This window comes from Oncorhynchus tshawytscha, linkage group LG28 (genome assembly GCF_018296145.1).
Source record: "Oncorhynchus tshawytscha isolate Ot180627B linkage group LG28, Otsh_v2.0, whole genome shotgun sequence".
Lineage (NCBI taxonomy): Eukaryota > Metazoa > Chordata > Actinopteri > Salmoniformes > Salmonidae > Oncorhynchus > Oncorhynchus tshawytscha.
In genome coordinates, this window is record NC_056456.1 from 15361459 (window position 1) to 15387681 (window position 26223).

Genomic DNA, 26223 nt, shown 5'->3' on the forward strand with positions numbered 1-26223 from the left:
AGACATCTGTGGCATTGTGTTGAGTGACAAAACTTCACATTTTAGAGTGGCCTTTTATTGTCCCCAGCACAAGGTGCTGTTTAATCAGCTTCTTGATATGCCACACCTGTCAGGTGGATGGATTATCTTTGTCAAAGGAGAAATGTTCACTAACAGGGATGTAAACAAATGTGTTCACAAAATTTGAAAGAAATACACTTTTTTGCGCATATGGAACATTACTGGGATCTTTTATTTCAGCTCATGAAACATGTTACCAACACTACATGTTCAGTATATTATAGAAAATATATATTCAAAATTCACCATGGGTCATCATCATTGAACTTGGTAAAGAGAGCATAAAGGTGCCAACTATTTAGTCTCTGTTGAAGACATCCAATTAATAAATGTCTTAATCCTTTCAAGTAATCCTCAAGTAATATTATACATAGTCCTTACTTTCCTTTTATTCATTTGGATGTCAACCTTTATTTACATCTTAAAGAAAGATAACGAAAGAAAAACAACATTACAGAAAGGGTTTATTCAGTTTTTGCAGGTTGTATTAAGAGTAATATCTTCCAGTGAGTATAGGTAAAGACATTTTCACACAACCACATGTTCTGAATCTGGCTGACTGTGTTGGCTGTAGCTAGCACTTAGTCTGAATCCTTCTCAATGATTCAATTGACTTAATGATTGTGAATCCGCCCTTAAAACGAGTCCTGACCAGGTTGGGTGTGTTAGAGATTACTCTTCGCTGAATGCCTTGATTAAAAAACACCTCTCGGCTGCCCCTCATCCTGACAGACTCACCATAGCAGCGCTCATCCCTTTCCTCTCCTCCACATCATTAAAAAAGCTGTGCTTACATCCAAAACCTGAGCCATTTCTTCTCTGCAATTCTCCATTCATTTCTGTTCTGTTGAAAGGGAACTTGTATATAATTTGACATGATGTGATTTATATTTATAGCATATCGGAACTACCTCAGGGGCAACAACAATAATCTATATGACAAGAACACAGAATTAAAAGGTGCCATAGGGTTGATTAGTTTATACATGTGTGTATAATCCATAATGCGCACACATTTCACCATTTATTTGTTGAATTAAAAGGATGTTTTCAGATAAATCAAATAACGTAGATTGGAAAAAACTAAGTGCTTTCAACTTCATTATACAACCGCACAATAAAAAAATATTAAGTTATGTAACACTGTAGTTTACATTCCCATCTTTTCAATAATCATGAATCTAATAATTATTCATGATTATTAGGAAATCAATCGGTTTAAGTGATGAAAAAATTACTAACATTTCTGTATGACTAATTAACACTTCCCATGATAAATGTTGGCAATATTAACTTAGTGACCGTCCATAAAATTGCTATAATTAGAATTCAAATTGTCTTGAAATCTTCTTTTGTCAGGAAGAAGATAGCAATTTGTTCATAGTCCTCAGTGTATGTACCTGCTCAAAGAAAATACATGTGAACCTTCAAGAAAATTATACAACATTGTAGAAAACAGTTGGAAATAAGATTGTGGAAATATGATTGTGTTATCAGCAGTGTGAACAACACGTGTGAATCATTGTGAATTATGTCCGAGGTCCTACCCAAAGACAAAAAAACTCAATTGAGAATTGTTTTGTCATCCATTCTCCATTCATTGGTTCTGCGTTCACTCCTCCACATTAGAAAGTCATTTGAAGTACAGTGCAATGTACAGGTCCTAAAGTGCACACAGTTATCATCCCTTTCTCTGATAAAATATAAAATGTGTCTTTCTTGGAAGAAAAAAAAAGAGGTCTGCCAATAATAGTTCCATTTACATGTGGGATTCACATGTCTTTGTTCAGTGGATGACAGTACAACATACTCGTTTGTTTCGTCTCCTCCTTCTCTCTGGTCCACGATGTAGTGAAAGTGCAGTGTCGAGAGGGAGTACTCAGGGGAAGGGAAGGAGAGGGGGTGTATAGGCTCTGTCAGGTAGAGTATTTGATTTGGGATGTCTGTGCGTTACAGGAGACACTGGTGAGAGTGGGAACCCCCAACCCCCCCGTGGTCGTCGCAGCACCTCGGCTCTCCAGAAACATTGGATCCAGGCAAGCAACTTTGGCAGCGAAGAACGCGTGGATACAGTGAAGCACGGCAAAGAGGTTTGAAAATTCCAGCTCCTGGGAAACAAAAGATAGACAGTAAGTATTTCATTGTTTTGGTATAATAATACAAACAGAAATTGTATGAATGCACAATACAGTACATCGTTGTTCACATTGGTATCAGGTGATAATGGCTAAGAAAACATGATACAAATATGATATCTGTATCGGCTGATTTCACAGAGAGGATTTTACAGAGTCAGGGAGGTTTGTTACCTTGGCTTCAATAGCTTTATTGTCCTGATTTTGGAACAGAAATTTGATCTTGCTCTTCCCATCATCAGAGGACCCTTTCAGTTGGGAAAACTTGTATCTCCATAGCACTGCCTATATAGGGGAAGGAAGTAAATGTGGTTGGACTTGGTTTATAAAGAAGCTTATCTTCTCCAACTAAGATGGAGTCAAGCGTTACGGTAAACTAGCTGTTTATCTATCTATTTGATCCTGATTAGTCCTCTTAAATTAGCTACCTATAATTATCATATAACTGAATTGCAAAGCTAAATGGTTCCCATAATGTTTTTCCACCTAACATCTGAAAATGTACCAGACAGTGTACTTATAATAATAAGTCATAACCTCAGCAGGAAACACAGTGTGGATTGTAGAGACACCTGGAAGATGACATCCTGTTGTGAATGACGATTCGAATCTCCTACAGAGTGATGATAAACTTCCTCCTAATTGTCAATCATTTTGTTTGGACTGTCTAGAGAACGTGAAAGCGTCCACGTCACCTTGTTCTAAACCGGTAGCCTGACTTTTCAACATTGGGTAAGTCGGTTTTAATTTGTGTCAATAGAGATCGAGCTCTCCCTCTGTATCACTGTCTGTCTTTTGAATAGAATGTACGTTTATTTGCCCGTGGTAAGGAATTTACACAAGTAAAATATGCTAATTCATTTATTCACATTCCATACAAAACAAGATATACATGTACAAAACACAATAGGAAGCAACACTCTTCCCCCTAGGGGCTCCACACAGATCTGAATCCTGTGAGTGCAGAACAAGGCCGGTCTCCTATCTGATTAAATTATTAAACATTCCCCACCATGTGTATAGTTTTACAATTGCCGTTTAAATATGAATTGTAATTTCATGCTTGTTTTGATAAACAATACCCTGCCTATCAGCAGTAGCCTAGGCTACTGCAAGACTCTCTGGGGAGAGAAAAATAATATGCCTCGCTGTGTAGGAATTAGGCCAAGAAACACAGAGAACAATATAGCTGTTGATGTGTCCTGTTTGTCCACATTATGTATTCTAGTGGAGTAGTTCTGGTGGCTCTCAGACTTGGTAAATGTCCAAAGTTGATGTACCGGTAATGTAACTTACCTTCGAAGCAGCATCAAAACAGACAAAGCCCATACTGAAGTCTACGGTCAGTCCCATCAGGTGGCTCTCCATGATGCAAGCGTATGTTTTACACTGTGGAGGGGAAACCATGCAAGACGCTAGTCACTAGAGGCATCTATAATAGACAGCATGATCTTCCACAGCTAAACGCACATAAATCAGTTGTTGTGAGAGGATGAGCAAGCTTGGCCTGTATAGTAGAGTATGCCACTGGTTCTCTTTATCACTTATCGGTTTATCTCCTACAATTGTTTAAGCAGGATGAGCCCTCCCACATAGCTCTGCCTCACTCCCCACCCCTACCTAAAAGAGTTTGGTTTTGATTGGTTTCAAGTGATAATTTTGATGACAGAGAGCTTGGATGTTGCTTTGGGGGCGTTGAAACCTGCCTGGAAATTGATTTATGAAAAAGTTCTGCCTCTCATCTATTGTGTACCTGTATTCTCTCCACCTCCAGGAAGGTAGCCATCTGAAAGGCCTTCTCCCAGATGAGCAGCTCACACTCCAGCTCTACGCTGTAGAACATGTCCTCCCCACACTCCGTTTGGACACTGAAGCAGTGCTTCCGTTTGTCCAAGAGGTCACTGTCCTGAGAGAACCATGTTAGTCATGCCTGCATTCAATGCCAGTCACACATGGGTTCAATTGGTATTTGTTTTCTTTTAAATGCTTCGAGTGGTTTCATTGAGCCTGCCTGGAATGCCAGATGGGCGGGGTTTGTGCATTTGGGACAATTCTATTGGTTCCGTTGCTCCTGACTAGCTCAATCATAATCAAGTACAGTATTTTAAATGTTTCAAATATTATTTGAACCCATGTCTTGATATCATGCTGATAATGTGCACAAGCCACTCATACAGTAGCTTGCGAAAGTATTCACCCCCTTGGCATTTTTCCTATTTTGTTGCCTTACAACCTGGAATTTAAAAAAAAAAAATGGGGGGGGGTTGTACCATTTGATTTACACTACATGCCTACCACTTTGAAGATCCAAAATATTTTTGGGTCGTTGGATGGGTTCCGCTGGTGTACAGAAATCTTTAAGTCATACCACAGATTCTCAATTGGATTGAGGTCTGGGCTTTGACTAGGCCATTCCAAGACATTTAAATGTTTCCCCTTAAACCACTCAAGTGTTGCTTTAGCAGTATGCTTAGGGTCATTGTCCTGCTGGAAGGTGAACTTCCATCCCAGTCTCAAATCTCTGGAAGACTGAAACAGGTTTCCCTCAAGAATTTCCCTGTATTTAGCGGCAGCCATCATTCCTTCAATTCTGACCAGTTTCCCACCCAGTCCCTGCCGATGTAAAACATCCCCACAGCATGATGCTGCCACCACAATGCTTCACTGGGGGGGATGATGTTCTCGGGGTGATGGGAGGTGTTGAGTTTGCGCCAGACATAGCATTTCCCTCGATGGCCAAAAAGCTAAATTTTAGTCTCATCTGACCAGAGTACCTTCTTCCATATGTTTGGGGAGTCTCCCACATGCCCTTTGGTGAACACCAAATGTTTTAGCTTATTTCTTTCTTTAAGCTATGCTTTTTTTCTGGCCACTCTTCTGTAAAGCCCAGCTCTGTGGAGTGCACAGCTTAAAGGGGTCCTATGGACAGATACTCCAATCTACGCTGTGGAGCTTTGCAGCTCATTTATAGTTATCTTTGGTCTCTTTGTTGCCTCTCTGATTAATTCACTCCTTGCCTGGTCTGTGAGTTTTGGTAGGCGGCCCTCTCTTGGCAGGTTTGTTGTGGTGCCATATTCTTTCCATTTTTAAATAATGGATTTAATGGTGCTCCATGGGATGTTCAAAGTTTCTGATATTTTTTTTATAACCCAACCCTGATCTGTACTTCTCCACAACTTTGTCCCTGACCTGTTTGGAGAGCTCATTTGGTCTTCATGGTGCCCCTTGCTTGGTGGTGTTGCAGACTGTGGGGCCTTTCAGAAAAGGTGTATATATCCTGAGATCATGTGACACTTAGATTGCATACAGGTGGACTTTATTTAACTAATTATGTGACTTCTGAAGGGGCTTATTTAGGGGCTTTCATAGCAAAGGGGGTGAAAACACATGCACGCACCACTTTTCCGTTTTTTATATATTTTTTTAAACAAGTCATTTTTTAAATTTCACTTCACCAATTTGTACTATTTTTTGTGTATGTCCATTAAATGCAATCCAAATGAAAAAGCTATTTAAATTACAGGTTGTAATGCAACAAAACAGGAACAATATCAAGGGGGATGAATACTTTTGAAAGGCACTGTATACTGTACTGTATGCAGATAAGAAACCCAGTGATACACTAAGGGGATGTGACAGACATTGGCTGGAATTCAATCAACATGCATTTTAGACTTTCAGAAAATCTGTTTCACATGTTGAGAAATGCTGTTTCACATTTGTAATTCAATGTGTTATCGGCGGACGGACATAGCTGACAATACACATAGAAATAACCAGTTATGTGCACGGCGCAAATGACCAGCTCACTCAGTATGTGACGACGAACCTGGCTGAGTGAGAAATGAATAAGCGGAGCTGCTGTTGCTGCTGTGAGGATTTCAAAATCAAGTGTCAACTCCCTCGTCCCAGCCGAGACATGCTGCTGTGCATACCAAATGCACTCGTGAAAGAGCATTGCAGGAAATTTCAATGATACCAGCCAGAGTTTCAGAAAGTATAACTGCTTCCAATAGCAGCATTTTGAGTTTTACTGTTTTGCACTGTCATATGAAAGTGAAACCAGTGGTCAATGAATTGATCAACTCTATCCTTGCAAAGATGCAATGTGCGTAGAAATTGATCAACTCTATCCTTGCAAAGACGCAATGTGCGTAGAAATTGTGCAATATCCACACATTCTACGTCACAACTCTTGCCATTAAAATGACAAAGGACACATAGCACAGATCTCTTCTCTTTTTCATGTCATCTTTCAAACACAGACCCTGACATTTGCTACTCAGCACTTTCTAAATACAGTACCTCAGGCGTAAAAGTTGTTGACATACCTTTAAAACTTTACACATGATCTCATACACAGTGTAGCTTTTCTCTGCCCTCGTCCAGTCCCATGTGGTCACCTGCAACATTACACATTAAATACCCTTTAGTCATCTATTCAGATGGGTCCCTTTGAAATCTTTTTGAAGTGTAATTACATTGGTCTGTTTCAGTTTCCTTCACTTTAATCTTTTATGTCCTACTTGCACACTCTGTGTTCCCATTTTCACACTTGTTACGGGTTTGTTTTTTCTCTCCACTTCGATGTTGGTTAGCATGTTAGCACGATAGCTGAGGTGCGCACTGATAGGAGTCACCTCGTTAGCCACCTGTGCTGGACCAGCTGGTTTTTAAGAGCTGCTGACCTAGTGCATCAGGAGAAAGGAGATGTTGGGAGAGCTAAACCTGAGGTAAGATTTCCAGCTCAACCACTTTAGTTAAGAAAGAAGCCTGAGTTTTGATGTTTCCCCTGTTTGTTTTGCTCTATATTCTCTTTACTCCCTATCCTAAGTTGGTGTGGGTTTTTCTTTCTGTGCTCTGGTGTGGTGATGAGGTCATCCATTTTATAAATGTTTTTCTCCATGGTGTAAGGGCCTGAATAGTGAGCTTGCAACAGTGACCCATATTCTCCATATTCTCACTGGCAAACTCACAGGTGTGGTGTAGCTGCAATCTGTATTGAAAAGTGCTTACGTGCTCCAACAGATTTGTTTTCATGTTTGAGGTGTTGTCCTCCAACAACCTCTCTCTCAGCAAGGTCAATGGACCTCTGACCAGTGGCGGTCAGTGCCGTTTAAGATGAGGGAGGATGATTATTATTTATTTTTTCATGACCTTGGCCTTATTTCTATTACAACATGACTGTCATTCATATTCCATTCACCCAGTTAAATGTAACAGCGATAGGTTTAGGCTACTACATCCCTACACCCATCATGAGGTTGCTACAACCTAGTCCCCCATATCTGGTGGACCTCAGACCAGATCCAGACGCAGAACGGGGTCAAAACGGACAGCGGGTCCCCCCAAAAAACTAGTTCGGGCATCGACCCCTGGTATCATATAAACGCACATAAGACATGGAAGAATGCATAGAATTGCAGGAAATAAGCTGTAATAAAGCAGCAAAAAAAATCTCAACTACTCACTATATTTTATGCATCGCAGTGCTAACTAGCTGTAGCTTATGCTTTCAGTCCTAGATGTATTATCTGATCCTTTGATTGGGTGGACAACATGTCAGTTCATGCTGAAACAGCTCTGGTTGGTTGGACGACGTCCACCGGAAGTTGTCATAATTACTGTGTAAGTCTATGGAAGGGGGTGAGAACCACGAGCCTCCTAGGTTTTGTATTGAAGTCGATGTACACGGAGGACGGAAGCTCGCTGTCTCCCGGCTACACCATGGTACTACCCTACAGAGTACTGTTGAGGCTACTGTAGACCATCATTGCAAAATACTGTGTTTTCATCAATTATTTGGTGACGTGACTATATTAAGTATAGTTTTATCTAAAAAGATAACTTTTTAAATGTTTGCATTTTTATTTTTATGAAATTTAGTGAGGAGGATGGTCCTCCCCTTCTACTCTGAGGAGCCTCACTGCTTCTCACATAAAGTCCAAACACTAACTTGTTCGGACTGAAACCGAGAGACTCCTGAACAACCTCCTGTGCTGCAAATAGCACTAGAGGCATCCCTTCATCCCAGTCTTTCTCGAACTCAAAGTAGTAAGCTCTCAACATTGACTGCAAAGTCTGATGAAATCTCTCAAGAGCGCCTTGTGACTGGATGATATGCACCGGAGGGGCAATGGGTAACACCCAACTTCTGTAGCACTTGCTGGAAGATCTTTGACATTACATTTGAACCTTATTCAGACTGCACTATCTGAGGATATAAACGTTGAAAAGGTTTCACAAGGCCCTTAACAATACTGGGAGCCATGATGTTTCTCAGTGGAATGGCCTTGGGGAAACGAATGGCAGCACACATGATGGTTAAGAGAAAATGGTTACTACTCATTGCTTTGGGCAAAGGACCAACCCAGTCCACCAGAACCCTGCTAAAAGGTTTGTCAAAAGCAGGTATAGGCTACAAAGGTGCCACAGGCAGAGTTTTGTTCGGTTTAACAGTCAGCGGGCAAATGCTACATTATGTTTCAGACCAGGCCAGAAGAAGTTACGCAGGATACAATCACACATCTTGTTCACCCCAACATGGTCTACCATACTTCCATCGTGAGCCAACCTCTGTATCTCTTGTCAGAGTGTAACTGGAACGACAATTTGAGATACACTGGGACTATCGTTTGGACCAGAAGTGGCTTGAGAATGCCATTCCCTCATCAGAACACCATCTCTGTCAAAGTGACCCATGAGAACTTCATCAAACTCCTCCTCTGGATGTATCTCAACAAAAAGACAGGAGAGGGAAGCATATTTTCTCTGTTCAGCAATTAGCTGCTTCTTAAGGTTCCCTACAGTTGAATATCTTCTTTCAGGGGTCCTACTAACTCGCTCACCTTTGGGGTTTTCAAAGGAGAGGTCAACTCAGGAGGTTTACTGAAATCAGGACCACACAAAGGTCTCAGACAGATTAAACATGGTGCGATCGCTGACATTCCCGAACACTAGACTTGCTCTCTGCAATCTTCTTAAACATAGCACATGTAACAGCAAAAACTGGGAACTGGGAACACAGACAAAGGCAAAACACCCTCCAAACTGAAGGATTGGGCTGCCCCAGTGTCTCGCAGTATTTTCACCGGCTGCTTAGCATCATCACCACTCTGAAGAGACAGAAACCAATCAGAAACATAAGGTTCATACACAACTGATAAAAGGTCTCACTCTTCTTGTTCTTTTCTGTATTCTAACTCAAGTTCCCTTTTCTTGGACTCAAACTTAAATTTCTGTTGCTCTAATTTTGCCTTTTAGTTCCTACTCCCACTGTGGCACGTCTTCAGGGTTTATTCTACCACCCGTATCACCCTTTTCATCAGCCTCTCTCTGAGAGTATTTCCTTCAGCGCCAAAGCAGCATTGAGTACATTTTCGACCACTACTTCTGGATGGACAGATAACACACTGATGTCATAATGCTTTGCAATGATGATCAGATTCGCCTTCGTACAGTTAGATTTTATTTCCCAAGTTGGGTCTTTCATAATGCTTCCGAATCAAAGTCACTGGTTTTCTTTTTTTCATGTGTGTTTTTGCAACTTTCACACCGATTTCACCAATCTTATAACACCTATGTTGGTTGTCAGTGACAGAAAGTCTACAACAAAAAGTTCTATGCTATTGGGCTGTTGAAGCTAGGTGCACCCGAATCAGCTGCCCTGCGCACCGGGTAGGCAACTTTTGCCATTTTTAACAATTTAATGTTTCTTAAGGTACAAACTCTGCCTTGACTGTCAACGAATACAGCAAAGGGCTGCTGTTTTTATGAGTGAGTTCATGCTTAAGTTCAATACTCTAGATTGAACACTTTAATAAGCCACACATTTGAGCGTTCTTCCTATTTCCACTCAGCGCTAAAACAAGCACTGCTGCAGTAATGAATGAGTACGAAAGTGTATCTATAGGCTTGCTCTTTTTTAATATCGAGGAATATTTCACTTTCTCTGTTCATAGGAGTAACAACATGAATTTGTGCATGAGGCAGAAATAATGTGGTGCGCCTGGAGTTTCACCATCAGCTGAAAGACAATGTCCCTTTTTTGGTCAGTGTCAGTGGAGGAAATGGAGAGTGGAGGGATGTTGAGAGGTGGACCCTCAGTCTGCTGCTCTCTCCCTCCGCTGAGACTGACCATCAGATGAAGGCACCATCAGCCCTGTAAAATGTAATTAAAATTAAAATATTTAAATGCTCACTCAGCTGTGCCTCACAAGTAATACAATGGATCTATTACCAGTGTGATCATATTGTTTACCTCAAATGTTGAAATCTGATTTTTTTTAAATGGCCCAAACAATACGTTGGCAGACAATATGCGGTGATAACACATACATATCCCAACCAGAAGCCATGGATTACAGGCAACATCCGCATCGAGCTAAAAGATAGAGCTGCCGCTTTCAAAGAGCGGGAGACTATTCCGGACGCTTATAAGAAATCCCACAATTCCCTCAGACGAACCATCAAACAAGCAATGCATCAATACAGGATTAAGATTGAATCCTACTACACCGGCTCTGACGCTCGTCGGATGTGGCAGGGCTTGAAAACTATTACGGACTAGAAAGGGAAACCCAGATGTGAGCTGCCCAGTGACGCGAGCCTACCAGACGAGCTAAATGCCCTTTTATGCTCGCTTCGAGGCGAGCAACACTGAAGCATACACGAGAGCACCAGCTGTTCTGTTTGACTTTGTGATAACGCTCTCGGTAGTCGATGTGAACAAAACCTTTAAACAGGTCAACATTCACAAAGCTGCTGGGCCAGACGAATTACAAGGACATGAACTCAAAGCATGCGCGGACCAACTGTCAAGTGTCTTCATTGACATTCTCACCTCCCCCTGACCGAGTCTGTAATACCTACATGTTTCAAGCAGACCACCATAGTCCCTGTGCTCAAGGAAGCGAAAGTAACCTGCTTAAATGAGTACTGTCCCGTGGCATTCACATCGGTCGCCATGAAGTGCTTTGAAAGGCTGGACATGGCTCACATCAACAGCATCCCCCCGGACACCCTAGACCCAATCCAATTCGCATTACGCCCCAACAGATCCACAGATGACGCAATCTCAATCGCACTCCACACCGCCCTTTCTCACCTGGACAATTGGAAAACCTATGTGAGAATGCTGTTCATCGGCTACAGCTCAGCGTTCAACACCAGAGTGCCCACAAAGCTCATCACTAAGCTAAGGACTCTGGGACTAAACACCTCCTTCTGCAATTGGATCCTGGACTTCCTGACGGGCCTCCCCCAGGTGGTAAGAGTAGGTAACAGCACGTGCCCCTCAGGGGTGTGTACTTCGTCCCCTCCTGTATTCCCAGTTCACTGACGACTGCATGGCCAAACACAACTCCAATTATTCTAGTTATTCTTATTGTTTTACTTTTCAGTCCCCTCAAGAGACTGAAAAGATTTTGCATGGGCCCCCAGATCCTCAAAAGGTTCTACAGCTGCACCATCAAGAGCATCCTGACCAGTTGCATCCCCATCTGATATGTCAACTGGTTGGCATCTGACCGTAAGGTGCTACAGAGGGTAATGCGAATGGCCCAGTACATCACTGGGGCCAAGCTTCCTGCCATCCAGGACCTATATAATAGGCGGTGTCAGAGGAAAGCCCATAAAATTGTCAGAGACTCCAGTCACCCAAGTTATAGACTGTTTTCTCTGCTACCTCACGGCAATCGGTACCAGAGCGCCAAGTCTAGGACCAAAAGGCTTCTCAACAGCTTCTACCCCCAAGCCATTAGACTGCTGAACAATTCATAAAAATCGCCACCAGACAATTTACATTGACACCCCCCTCCCCCTCCCCTCCCTCTTGTACACTGCTGCTACTCGCTGTTTGTTTGTTACCTATGCATAATCACTTTGCCCCCACCTACATGTACAGATTACCTCAACTAGCCTGTACGCCTGCACACTGACTCGGTACAGGTGCCCCCTGTATATAGCCTTGTTATTGTTATTCTTATTGTGTTACTTTTTATGATTGCTTTTTATTTTTCCTTCTTCTTGAACTGCACTGTTGGTTAAGGGCTTGTAAGTAAGCATTTCACGGTAAAGTCTACACTTGTTGTATTCGGCGCATGTGGCAAATCAAGTTAGATTTGATCATGTATTGGGCCTATAGCTTACTGCACAAATCTCATTGCTACAGTACTGTTTTTAATTGCTAATGATAAAATTAAAAACAAAATCTCAGCAGTAAATCACGGCTTGCATTTTAACACAATGTGATCTTGACTCAGAAAAGGTTGGGGACCACTGTTCTAGAGTTTTCCTTGTTAACACTATCAACGGTTCCCTTTACTGTTGCAATTGTGATCTAATCAACGCAATATTAGCCACTTTCAATACTGAAAGATCCCTCTCGTAGGCCTACGTTTCATTCAGAAAGTATTCAGACCCCCTTGATGTTTTCCACATATTGTTACGTTACAGCCTTATTCTAAAATCAATGAAACTATTTTTCCCCCTCGTCAGTCTACACACAGTACCCAATAATGACAAAGTGAAAACAGGTATGTAGACATTTTTGCAAATGCATAAAAAATAAAAAACAAATATGTAAATACGATAAGTATTCAGACCCTTTGTATGAGACTCGAAATTGAGCTCAGGTGCATCCTGTTTCCATGGATCATCCTTGAGATGTTTCGACAACTTGATTGGAGTTCACCTGTTGTAAATTGAATTGATTGGACATGATTTGGAAAGGCACACACCTGTCTATATAAGGTTAACAATGCATGTTAGATCAAAAAGCAAGGAATTGTCCGTAGAACTCCGAGACAGGATTGTGTAGAGGGACAGATCTGGAGAAGGGTACCAAAAAATGTCTGCAGCATTGAAGGTCCCCAAGAACACAGTGGTTTCCATCATTCTTTTTTCTTTTCTTTTTTTTTCTGTTTCAAATATTTTTTTATTAAACACAAACAAGAATGGTGTATAGGTATACAAGACAGGTATACAATTCTTATCTAAACATAAAAGAGCATACAGGAACAACAAGACCCAGAGTTGGTTTCCATCATTCTTAAATGGAAGAATTTTGGAACCATCAAGACTCTTCCTAGAACTGTCCGCCCGGTCAAACTGAGCAATCGAGGGAGAAGGGCCTTGGTCAGGGAAGTGACCAATAACCCGATGTTCACTCTGACAGAGCTCCAGAGACCCTCTGTGGAGGTGGGAGAACCTTCCTGAAGGACAACCAGCAGCACTCCACCAATCAGGCCTTTATGGTAGAGTAGCCAGATGGAAGCCACTCCTCAGTAAAAGGCACATGATAGCTCGCCTGGAGTTTGCCAAAAGGCACCTTAAGGACTCAGACCATGAGAAACAAGATTCTCTGGTCTGATGAAACCAAGATTGAACTCTTTGGCCTGAATTCCAAGCGTCACATCTGGAGCTAAACTGGCACCATCCCTATGGTGAAGCATGGCTGTGGCAGCATCATGCTGTGGGGTTGTTTTTCAGCGGCAGGGACAGGGAGAATAGTCAAGATCGATGGAAAGATGAACCGAGCAAAGTACAGAGAGATTCTTGATTAAATTCTGCTCCAGAGCACTCAGGACCTCAGACTGGGGTGAATGTTCACCTTCCAACAGGACAATGACCCTTAGCACACAGCCAACACAACATAGTAGTGGCTTCAGGACAAGTCTCTGAATGTCCTTGAGTGGTTCAGCAAGAGCCCGGACTTGAACCCGATGTGAACATCTCTGAAGAGACCTGAAAATTGCTGTGCAGCGACGCTCCTCATCCAACCTGACAGAGCTTGAGAGGATCTGCAGAGAAGAATGGGAGAAACTCCCAAATACAAGCTTGTTCCGTCATACCAAAGAAGACTCAAGGCTGTAATTGCTGCCAAAGGTGCTTCAACAAAGTGCTGAGTAAAGGGTCTGAATACTTATGTAAATGTAAAAAGTCAAGGGGTCTGAATACTTTCCGAATGCACTGTACATTAGGATCAAATAGCCACATTAGCCACGGTTAAAACTGTAACTTAAAGCAGGTACAGGCTGGAAGTTGCACAGAATTTTCAGAACTTTTAAGTTTGCGCTTAGCCGACCTGAAATTCGCTCAGTGCCCCAAACAATGAGAAGGATCATTGCCCACTAGGTTTACCTCCGAAAAGATAAACTAAAAGAAAAACCCACAGCAACTTATTATAGGGAGCACAAACAGAATATGGAACGAAACAAAATTAGGGAAAAACCTAAACTCACTAATGTGGTTGAGCTAGAAATTGGACCTCAGCTGATATAAGGGGTAGCTGGGGGCTCCTCTGGGATAAACCTACATCTATCTCAACATCAATCTCACTTTATATTTTAGTTTAATACCAACAAAACAATTGTCATAACTAATATTCTGAGTTGTGGATATAAACACAATTACTGATATGGTTGGCATAACATAATAATACTGATGGAGTAATAATGATCAATCAAATGAAAAGCAAGGGGCCACAGACGGTCATCAATCAGGTGTGGAATTATAATTGTTGTCCAGCTGGATACATGTACGGTTTAATAGACAATAACAAAAGTGGAAAATGTGTGTAGGACTCATTATAGGCTGGACAACAATGTACACATTTTCAAAAACAATTGACACATATTTTCAGAAACTAGTTTAGATACATTTATGTGGTAACCTTTTTTTTTTTTACAGCCCAGTATTTAGCAGGTAGTTCGCTGGTACTGTAAGTACCAGAAAGTATCCATTGTTGACACAATTTCAAAGTGAAGTACCAGGTAAGTACCAGTGTTGGAAAAAATACCCAATTGTCCTACTTGAGTAAAAGTAAAGATACCTTAATAAAAAATGACTCAAGTAAAAGAGAAAGTCACTGGATTAAAGACTACTTGAGTAAAAGTCTAAGTGTTTCGTTTGATATATACTTAAGTATCAAAAGTGCGGCAGATAGCCTAGTGGTTAGAGTTGGGCCAATAACCGAAAAGTTGCTAGATCAAATCCCCGAGCTGACAAGGTAGAAATCTGTCCCTGAACAAGGCAGTTAACCCACTGTTCCTAGGCCATCATTATAAATAAGAATTTGTTCTTAACTGACTTGCCTAGTTAAATGTAAAAGTATAAATCATTTCAAACTCCTTATATTAAGCAAACCAGATGGCAAGATGTTCTTGTTTTTTAAATTTATGGATAGCCAGGGTCACACTCCAACACTTACAAACAAAGCAATTGTGTATAGTGAGTTTGCCAGATCAGAGGACGTAGGGATGAACAGGGATGCTCTCTTGATAAGTGCCTGAATGGGACTATTTTATTGTCCTACTGAGCATTCAAAATATAACTTTTTGTACTTTTGGGTATCAGGGAAAATGTATGAAGTAACAAGTACATTATTTTATTTTGGAATATAGTGAAGTTGTCAAAAATATCAATAGAATAGTACAGATACCTAAAAAAAAATACTTAAGTAGTACTTTAAAGTACTTTATGCCACTGGTTAGTACCCGCTTAAAACAGACTGTAAAATAAAGTGTTACTTAAGTACTTTACACCACTGGTAAGTACAAGCTTAAAACAGACTGTAAAATAAAGTGTTACTGTTGCTACTAAAGGGAAATTAGGATATAAAACGTACAGGAGGTGCTGAGAACTTGAAGAGTGAGGAACCCCTCAAGGCAAGGAACTGTGATGAATACATTCGGTCCTGAACGGAGTCCTGCTCCTTCTCATCTACCCAGCCCATGTAGATAATCTATCAGAGAAAGAGGTGGGGATATAGAGGGGAGAAAGAGAGAGATGGAAGGAGAAAGAGAGGGAGAGAAGGAGTGGAAGAAATGGAAATGGTGAGGGAGAAAAACACTTTAGGGAAAAGGGAAGGCAGCAGGCATCAAGTCTTTCTGCACTTATCTCAGTCAGGAGGATTGCAGCGAGCCACAGTGGAAATGTTTGCTTGCATTTCTCTCTCTCTATGGACATCTTGATGGATGAAAACACTGAGTGAAAGATTCAGGACCAGCATGAGCAGTCGGTCTCTTCTAATGTACTTTAATTACCATGACGATACGGGATGTCGAATGATTTCATGCTTTTGTCATTTGGGGGCTGGAGATGGATTAATTATAAAAACAGTTAATTCACTATCCATGTCTAGGCTGATGGAGGGATTGTTGCTGAAGTGAGGACCAAGGGAACTTGTGTTGTCCTCTCTTCCTGATGATTTCTCTTTGCTTTGAATTTATGACGCAAACATTCTCCCTCCATCTGCAATAGTTGCCACTGGCACTGCCTGTCTCCCATGGCCTTTCTGTGGACTCTTAAACCTGGTTGGAATGAATGAATGAATGAATTACATTTTATTTTCATGTCAAATCGCCAGTTGGCAACCGATACCTTACGGGATTAATTGACAAACAAACATTTCTTTCACAGTGATCATTCTTCCAGTGTTCTGTGCATTCAGGTTGGATTGACATTCAGAGAGCGTTCTAGTACAGTAAACCGTGTAGAGTGGAGACGAATTGGATGAAGCATCTTTCGGGCATAGTCTGTCATTTTTTTTAAACCTTGAAACTGTGCTTGAAAAAAATGCATTGAATAAAAGACCATGTCATGACAATTTCATATCAATGGTGAGGATTATTTTGTAAGGTATTATTAGTAGCAGGGGTGAAAGTATATTTCATTTCTTACCGGTACGGAACACCTAAGTGTACCACAAAAATTACAGGGTAGCCTACTCTGGAGGATATGGCCGACGTTCTCCTCTGGTGCCAGTAAGATAGGCTACTGTTTGCTCAATTAAGTTAATTTTGATAACTAAAAGACAGATTGGATCTCTTTACAGCAATAGCGATTTGCTTTCCAAACAGTTGTTCCACAATTGTATTTTTAAATATTGCAATATTCCTGGCTGGGTCTCTCTGCTCTTCACTGACAGTTGCAGCGCACACTGGCCAAATTGTGGGCCCTTCCAACTGTAGGCTATGCGATTTAAAACAATCAACAGCTCTTTTTTTTTCTTCTTTTTTTAAGCGAATGATTCTCTGTGGCAAAATCATGCTTTCTGGTATAGTTGCCCATTTGAATAACGTGATATTAATTTCTGTATAGTAAGGAGTAAGCTAATTAGGCTATACAATTTGGGCAATTTAATTTAAAGCTTAGCTTCCCCTAGCCTTATGGACACAACGCCTACTGTATGCCTTTTTAAAGTGGCTTAAACATAGCCAGTCACTTAACAAAGGCACTCATGTAGGCTACCCGTGCACATTCGTTCACTCACAAAATAATTACAGCATCCAAAACCCAACAGTGCACTTTGCACTTGCAATTTGATGAATGGAAAGAGATCTGTTACAAAACACCTACGTGTAGTGTAATGAAATTCTGCGAATGTCATTAGACCTTCACTTAGCCTGAATTGATACATCATCCACTGTTGTCCACGTGCGTCTCGATCTCGGCAACTTATCGCCGCCTTGTCACAAGCGTCTCAGCCACTCAAGATGTAAGTGTTCTCCTTAAACCACAACGCAATTTGGAGTGTATACCACCCGGTTTCCAGTCAATTCACAAATTGTTAGTGTGTTTGATATGCAGTAACGTTAACTAATAGGGTAATAGCCTATAGTTTTTTTGGGCATGTTGTATTAATTGTGATAGGCTCATGTTTTACTGGTCAGGTACCCCCACTATTTATTTTACTGGGATGATGTACCGGACCGTACTGCCTTACTACTAGTAGTAGTAGTAGTAGTAGTAGTAGTAGTAGTAGTAGTAGTAGTAGTAGTAGCTGCTTACCTGTTGATTAACTGGGAAGTTTCTGTTTATCTTCTTCACCTGTAAAATCAAACATTAAACTCATTGCAACATAATACACAAAGATTACATTTGGTAGCACTTGATTTTATAGTCCAGAGACTATTATTTATGTTGCGTATTTAATACTATGGAAATAGTAACCTCTTACTCACTGGTTAGTTTCACTGAAACACCATTTGTTGGCTGTATAACATTTCATTAAGTATCATCATACCAGTATAATATGCTCCTCTTTGAGAAGCACACACACTCAGTCTAGCATGGGCCCACCAAAACCAACAGCTAACTCTCTATTTACAACATTCATATGTTATCCCCACAGACATAAAAGAACACTGTTACATTGAATACATTAAGTAGTTTCACTTCATGTAAATTGCTAAATGGATAGAGTCATTTCAACAAGGACCTGAAGCTGTTCCAAACAATTCTCTCTCTCCCTCTCGCTTCCTCTTTCTTTCTCTCTCTCGCTCTCTCTTTCTTTCTTTCTTTCTTTCTCGCTCTCACCATCTATGAGAAGTAAAAGCTAGGGAGCTACAGAGAGAGCAAGAGCGAGGAATGGAGAGAGGGAGAAATGTAAACATTCTGTTAGATAATGGGTATTAGCAGCTCTGACTGGGGTTCCAATACTTTCAGTGTTTTCTTTAGCCTACCTAGAGTGCCCGTTTTGGGACTATTCTATTGGTCCTTTAAACCAGGCAAGCTCAATCAAGCACAGAATTATTTGTAATGATGTCAAATAGTATTTGAACCCAAGTATCTCCTAATCCACACCACGCTTTCAATAGAACTCTCTCACAGGAACAGAGAGAGCACCAAATTATACCTGGCCGGCCTCCCCACAAAGTCTTCCCATGGAGGAGGGTAGCTATAACATTTTCATTTTCACAACATCTCATTTCCAAAATGGTATGTTTCTACAGTGATCCACGAGAGGAGCCAATGTTTATTTTTTCAATGTTATGGTGAGATTTGCCTTTTATTCTGGGACGGAAAACCATATGCAGTACTAGACCTGTCCAGTGTCTTAGAAAGACGTTGGAAGTCTGCCACAGACATGTCTACTAACTCATGTTAGTGTTGCACACAATGAGCAGATCAGCCACTGTAAATAATTATTCATTTCTCACTTACTAACCAAGCTTCCATTTTTAGAGAGACTAATATAATCATATCCAGGTGACAACCTCTTCCATGTGTCTTGGTACAGTAAGAAGTGGGTGGGGAGCAAATTGGTGGCAGCCAGAAAACCCACTGTTTCACACTGTACAGTAGTGACAGTGACTTGTCAGTATTATGCTCAGTGTGACCCTTCACTTAGTCCACTCCACATTAGCCCATTCCCCATTCTCCCTAACACTGCCCCTAGGCTACATTATAATTACATTTCTTAGAGGTTGCTAATACTATGCTAGGTGTTGATGCTCTTTACTACATTCCGAACCACACTCTCAGCAGTACTCCAACCACCCACCCAGGCCAGAAGGAGGATTTTATCTGAGTGGGAGTTAGCATTAGCCAGTGTCATGACAGTCCACAACAATCCAAATAGGTCAGATCAGGTTTGCAATGAATAACTTCAATCAGACCCCCTCTCAACCGCAGAGGGGGAGGAAAGAACTAATGTTGATTGACAACTCATGTCTTGTAAATCAAGGGGAGAAGATGCAGGTATCCCTCTCCAAATTTACCAAAAGAATGTGCTTTGTCTCAACAGACATTTTTTCTGCTGAAACTCTAACACGTTCAAAAGCAACTACTTAAACAATATTTCTAACATAGAACGTGGGGAATGGTCAGAGGCGTTTTCTATAGAAAACTAATGTTATTTTGTATGTTATTTTGTGATGTCATTAAAAAGGAAAGACTAACGTAGTGTATATGCTTTCTAAATGTACAAAGTTTCCATACTATGCATTGTGCATGTAATATGAACAATTGTGAAAGTGTTTTTGTTAAGAAAGGGATGTGATTTGAGATATGTTTGTTATAACTGTGCAGAGTAATCACCGCCCCTGAGTGAGTTCAGAGAGTGTGTCATCTTGATGGAACTGTCCATTTCGAACAAACTGTATAAGATGATGGGTTAAGAAATTGACATACTAGACCACAAAAGCGTCAAACTGCAGCTGCACGTTTTAAGTGGTTTGAACAGTGAATCTCAATACGAGGTAGAGACGATAAACTCACCTCCCGGACAATCACTGGTACGTCTGATTAGCTGTCCCAAGTAAAGTATCTTCAAAAGCGACTTTAAGTGGGGCCATTCTACTACTCTGCTCAAACCATCGCATTACGCGACTCTCATCACACCACTTGGAACCATCGACACGGCTGGCTAGTCTATCTTCAAAGAAGCATCTTCGAGAGCGAATGGAAAGAAAATAAACTCTGTAGTTTTGTACTTCCTCGCCTGATCTTTACCAGGTCCACTTACTCATTAAATACTAATGGACGACATGGTATTCATTTGGAAAAATCTTCTTTGGTGCTCAGAGATAGCAACACTAAAAAACAAAACCTCTAATTTGCTTTCTGTCAGGAGGATACAAAGTGAGGACAGTCCAGCCAGTAAGATACAGAGCTGACTGGTACACACACATTCCTGACCCTGTTTGTTGAGCACTATCCATCTGGAAGTAAAACAAAGCACTAACTTGTTCCCCACACACCCAGCCAGAGAAAGCTTTTTCCAAGATGTCCAAACAGAGAAATGGAGCATAGGACACAGTTGCTATCTCCAGAGTTCTTTTCAATTTGCTTGCCACCTCTCGGCATTATTATTATTGCATAATGCATCATTCTGAATTATAGATGATACAAATGCCTAGTTAGCTTGGGGTTATAAGTGTATGCCGTTGCTGTCTCCAAGAGCCAACTCTGATATTGTGACCTACGGCTCTAAAAAATAAGTGGATGTTTTCATGCCCCATAGTATTAAATGACATTCATATATATAGAGTATGTGACTTATACGATACATCTGACACATTTATTGATACAGTTAGCTGTTTTTCCCCAATTACAATCTTGTCTCATTGCTGCAACTCCCCAACAGGCTCGGGAGAAGTGAAGGTCGAGACATGCATCCTCCGAAACGTGACCACTAAATCCCTTTTACAGCCACACGCAATCCATATTACTGTAGTAATACAGTGCTCTATTGTATTTTTCAAAACCAAAACCTGTTGATATTGAAGGCTATGGAAAATCTACCTATCTTACTCATGTTTTTGCCTTCAGTTTGATTGTACTCACATTGTGCTTGGTGAGAGCTGATATGTTAGTTGTGATTGATTGGAGCCAATCTAGGCAGTCTTCAGCAGCGGGGCACGTGATAACCCCACTGCAAACCCCATCCACAGCTATGACTTGAAATGCATTTCTCCTATAGAAATCAGAATCACTCTACATTCAAGAGAAATAAGTAACAGTCAAGCATTCTTTGCAGCAAAACTGCCAGTGTCTGACTTCTTCATTTGAATAATCGCAAGGTATTTACAGGAGACAAGTCATTTTAACACAGAGTCACCAAAGTCCCTTACCAGGGGACCCCTCTCAAATAGCAGAGGCACCGGGGTCACTGAACCTTCAGCAGTAACAGTGTGCCAGAAAATGGCCCATTTTTACAACAAGTGGTCTCTGGTCCCCCTGCTGCAGCACAGCACTGTACCTGCAGACGTCAGAGCCGGGGACGTGCTGTGACAGACGAGAGTGGAGGAGAGGAATAAGGCGCAGGTCCACCCATCTCTTCTCCCACCGGAGCCCAGGGGACGTGGGCCAAGATGAGCAGGACAGTGTGTCCTGCAGGAGTTTATACACACAGAGAATGGAACACCTCACCGTTTGGCACTTCATATAGTATCTCCCACGGCTTACTAAGATGTCAACAGCCCAGGCCTGTTCATGATTCATACGGGTAGATGTAGATGCAGCAGAGGCTGTATAAGTACAAGCCATTGTGGAACTACTGAATAATTGTTTTTAACTTTTCTCTGGCCCAGTGAAAGAGTGAGAAAGAGTTAGAGCACCCGGACTGTCACTGTCTGCCTGTGAATACCACTGTGGAATAACAGCCTACTGGCCATGTTTCAAGAATTGCAGAGAGAAGAGATATGGCTGAAAGTTATGTAGAAATGAGAATGTTGAACTGTACCGTGTTGTTAGGGTGATAGTTCAGGTGTAAGCCACTGTCGCATAGAGGGGAGGACGTTCCACTGCTCTGGTCACTTGGAACACCTGGGAGTAGAATGACATTCAGAAGTCATTAAAAAAAAGTCATATTATCGCTTCTTCAGCCTTGGTACAATATTCACTGGAACTTTTCTATCTAGCTCTATTTCAGGTAATAACAATATTCACTGGAACTTTTCTATCTAGCTCTATTTCAGGTAATAACAATATTCACTGGAACTTTTCTATCTAGCTCTATTTCAGGTAATAACAATATTCACTGGAACTTTTCTATCTAGCTCTATTTCAGGTAATAACAATATTCACTGGAACTTTTCTATCTAGCTCTATTTCAGGTAATAACAATATTCAAAACAACTTATTTCCAGCTCTATTTCCATAATATACCAAATAACAGTCCGACGATGCATGAATCATCATATAATCCATGTGTAGATGGAGAAGGTTCTTTCTCTAATCTTGTTCTCATTTCCTCTCATCACATCCTTGGTGAAAATAACACAATTTCAGCTCGGATATTTCTTTGGAGGTTTCTAAGATAGGCGTACATGTGCAGTCTTCACAGAGGGGCAGTTTCAGAAAAGCTGGCGTCTTCTTCAAGAAAGAAACAGTCAGAGTGACATCCTCTCCGGCATTTCGCAAAACCTGCACCTGGAAAGGGAAATGAGGAGGATTGTCAACACTGCCATTGGACTTCTTAAACTCATTTCAAACACGTACTTGGATGACGGATGTAGTGCAAATTCCGTTCTTTAGAACAAGTAGATTAGATATTGGTTGAAAACCTGGGAGATTTATGCGGCCTCACGCATTTGGGAGGTTGAAACATACAAACTGGGAAAAAGGTATAAAACAGATCTTAGGGGTCCCACAGATGAGGTCGAAAAAGTGAAACAAGATAAGGTGGCGGTGCAAGTGTTGCAGCTTGCAGTGAAATATGAGATATTAAGTTGTCAGCTTCTTACCACTTCCTCGTGGCGATAGCTTCGAACATTGATTCCGTTTATCTAAAAACAAACAGTCTTGTGGTTAGTAACAATAATATCAGATCCATTAAACTGAGGATGTGCATAATATGCTTTTATTTTTGAACATCATTGAAGGTGTGTTTGAAAACGGGGTCCTTGATTCGTAGAACAGCAATCAAGTGCGTTTTACATATCTGGCGTCCGTGCTCAAAAATAGCATTGCTGCAAAACAATGAAAGCTGACAGTGACAGTTGCAACGAAGATCTCTATTGCAAATGTACACTACGTTCTTCCTGGCCATGCCAACACATAGCTCAGTGCACTCATATATCGCATAGTGATCCATCAGCAGAGTTTGAAGGGGTTAGAATTCAACCAGACCTGTAGTGCAAACACTGAACGACACCAGGCAGAAGAAACTGTCACGATACTCATCATCATCGCTTACCTGGAGGATCCCATCTCCGATAAACAGCAACCCAGACAGTTCAGCTGCAGACAATACATGATATATTATGTTTGGGCGAAGAAATAATAATTGGTAAGGCATAATGAAATGGATACATAGAACTAAAAAAGAGCTTACCTTTTTGCTCTTTTGATATTTTTGATATCACAACGGGGATTTTGTGTTCCGCTCCTCCCTAAGGGGGTGATTTACATAGTTATGTAGTTTGTTGCACAAACAAATAGAGGAAGAGAAAGAAACAGAGGGAAAAAAGAGAGAAACTATTGTCTTCCCGCATAGGCTACTCCATTAGTCTACTGTTGATATGAATCAATTGTGGTTTTAAAAGATCAATTGCATTAGGTGAAAGTCAATTAAAAGATAGAATAGGGAGAAAACAACAAATCAATGGCAATCTAAATTACCTTAATGCTCAAGCCAAAACCTCCAATCGTCTGTCTTCTGATGGTTACAGTTCTCTCCTGCAAGGAATCAGATAGATTAAAGAGACCGTGTTTATTATGGCGATACTTAGAGTTTAATTTGACTTTACTTTAAGTTTTACCGTAGATGCAAATGAAAGAATAACAGAGCTGACTGATACACCGTATATATCGGGGTGGCAGGTAGCCTAGTGGTTTGAGCGTTGGACTTGTAACCGAAAGGTTGCAAGGTCGAATCCTCGAGCTGACAAGGTAAAAATCTGTTGTTCTTCCCCTGGACAAGGCAGTAAACCCACTGTTCCTACGCTGTTGTTGAAAATAAGATTTTGTTCTTACCTGACTTGCCTAGTTAAATAAAAAAATACAAGGAAAGTAATAAAAGAAAGGTCCCTTTTTAAATGGTGCTTTATATGAGACATGGGTATCTCTCCTGTTTCTGTGCATACAGTACGTATCATTACACACTTAATGTAAGTACATCAAGTTACTGTAAGGGCCAGAGCATGTTTGAGTACAACCAGGTACAGGGTGTGTATGCTGGACCAATGAGGTTGAGACATGCTTAGGCATGGACCAATGAGGTTGAGTGTCTGGCTCTTGTTCTGTTTATTGTATAATCTCATCAGTCATGCTCACACCTCACTCTCATGGTTCCAAATATACAGTAATTCTCGCCTGACATGACGTTGTTCTTGTAATTGAAACACCCTTTAATATGAATGTTGATTTTATGGTTTTACAATTGTTTTACAATTGACTGAAGTAGCTCTTACATGCGCATATGGTCATTCACACCCTGTACCATTGTCAATATCTTTATATTGTTACCCCAGATATAGTGTGTGTGTGTGTGTGTGTGTGTGTGTGTGTGTGTGTGTGTGTGTGTGTGTGTGTGTGTGTGTGTGTGTCACCATCTACAGAAGGTATGGGCAACTTTGATGAGGGTGGGGGCCACAAAAAAATCTGAACTCATGATGAGGGGCTGCAGAGGCTCACAGGTCAGCGTATCCACATTCATACCCACACATACAGTCAATGCCGGCCCTAGCCTTTTGGAGTGTCTGTAAAAGAGCCGTATGATGTCAATGCGTGGTATTTTATGTGACAGGCATGGCAGGTTACTTACACTGGAATAAAATGCTTCTCCTGACACGCAGATGACATCTTGCTCTTGAATTGTCAGAATGTCTTTAGCCAAGTGCAGTCGAATACTGAAAGGCTCCTCGTTACCATCTTGCAGCAGATAAACCCCAGTCTTCGTCTGCAAAGTAAATCAGTGGAAAAATTATTTCTCATTCTCCGAATGTCCGAATGAACTGGCCATGAAATGAAATGAAAATGTCATCGAATTGGAAAGGCATTGTAGAGACTTTTGAGTGACACGGAGAACGCCCTATGGACATTTGACAATGGGCTAGGAAAAGATCATAATTCATGATCAATTCAGGGAAACCTTTTTTGACCCACTAATGTTTTGCATACATCTTCCATATTATGTTGCAATTCCGTTAAAGGAAGACCAGATAAATATGGACTCACTGATTAAGGTTAGTTCTCAGTCAAATATGTGCTGAACTGGCAGGGTGAGAAATTAGTGTTGAACTTTATCTTAGGCCTGGACATGTTTCAATGTATTCAGCTCCACTAATTAGTGTGAATTGCATAAATGTTTTATGCACTGTGCTATAACATTAATCTGAGTGAAATATATTGTCATCTAGGCCCTGAAAATTAAACCAGATAACTGCAATGATATGCCTCTTAATAACAGACAAAATAAACAATTAGTTACAATGGTCTAATTTAATATGTCTCCGATGAAATAATTCAGAATCATTTTGTCTATCCATCTACGATTCTAACATAACGCTCAGTCACCAGATATGCATTTCTCAGTGTTGCGCAAAAGAAATGGATGAGAGAAATCATCATCATATCCCGTGATCCATTTAAAACATGATAATCTGCATACATTTGTATTCTGCAGAGCCAATTCCCCACCAGCTATTTGGAATGCCTGTCCTGTCCTTGAGACTATGGTTAAGTCTAAATATCTAAATAAGAGAAGCACCTTCACCTGACATGATTACTAATGTAGAGCCAAGCGGGCCAATGTCACTGAGCATCCTTGACAACACACGCAGTAGTGTCACCGAAGGAC

General features: G+C 41.0%; 1 protein-coding gene across 1 annotated transcript in view; it reads right to left on the bottom strand.

The window, feature by feature from the left end:
* Window positions 1–227: 227 nt before the first annotated feature.
* LOC112226808 (gamma-1-syntrophin) overlaps window positions 228–26223 on the bottom strand; it is a 58427-nt gene continuing 32431 nt past the window's right edge. Inside the window, exons 4-19 of the mRNA XM_024391378.2 lie at window positions 25189–25323; window positions 24045–24101; window positions 23758–23815; window positions 23620–23663; window positions 23168–23209; window positions 22751–22853; window positions 22165–22247; window positions 21682–21812; window positions 21267–21396; window positions 17988–18026; window positions 15823–15939; window positions 6527–6598; window positions 3949–4101; window positions 3492–3584; window positions 2370–2480; window positions 228–2168 (exon numbers count right to left, since the gene is read on the bottom strand). Of these exons, the coding sequence (XP_024247146.1) occupies window positions 1977–2168; window positions 2370–2480; window positions 3492–3584; window positions 3949–4101; window positions 6527–6598; window positions 15823–15939; window positions 17988–18026; window positions 21267–21396; window positions 21682–21812; window positions 22165–22247; window positions 22751–22853; window positions 23168–23209; window positions 23620–23663; window positions 23758–23815; window positions 24045–24101; window positions 25189–25323 (1560 nt within the window). The 3' untranslated portion in view covers window positions 228–1976. The remainder of the gene's footprint in view (window positions 2169–2369; window positions 2481–3491; window positions 3585–3948; window positions 4102–6526; window positions 6599–15822; window positions 15940–17987; window positions 18027–21266; window positions 21397–21681; window positions 21813–22164; window positions 22248–22750; window positions 22854–23167; window positions 23210–23619; window positions 23664–23757; window positions 23816–24044; window positions 24102–25188; window positions 25324–26223) is intronic.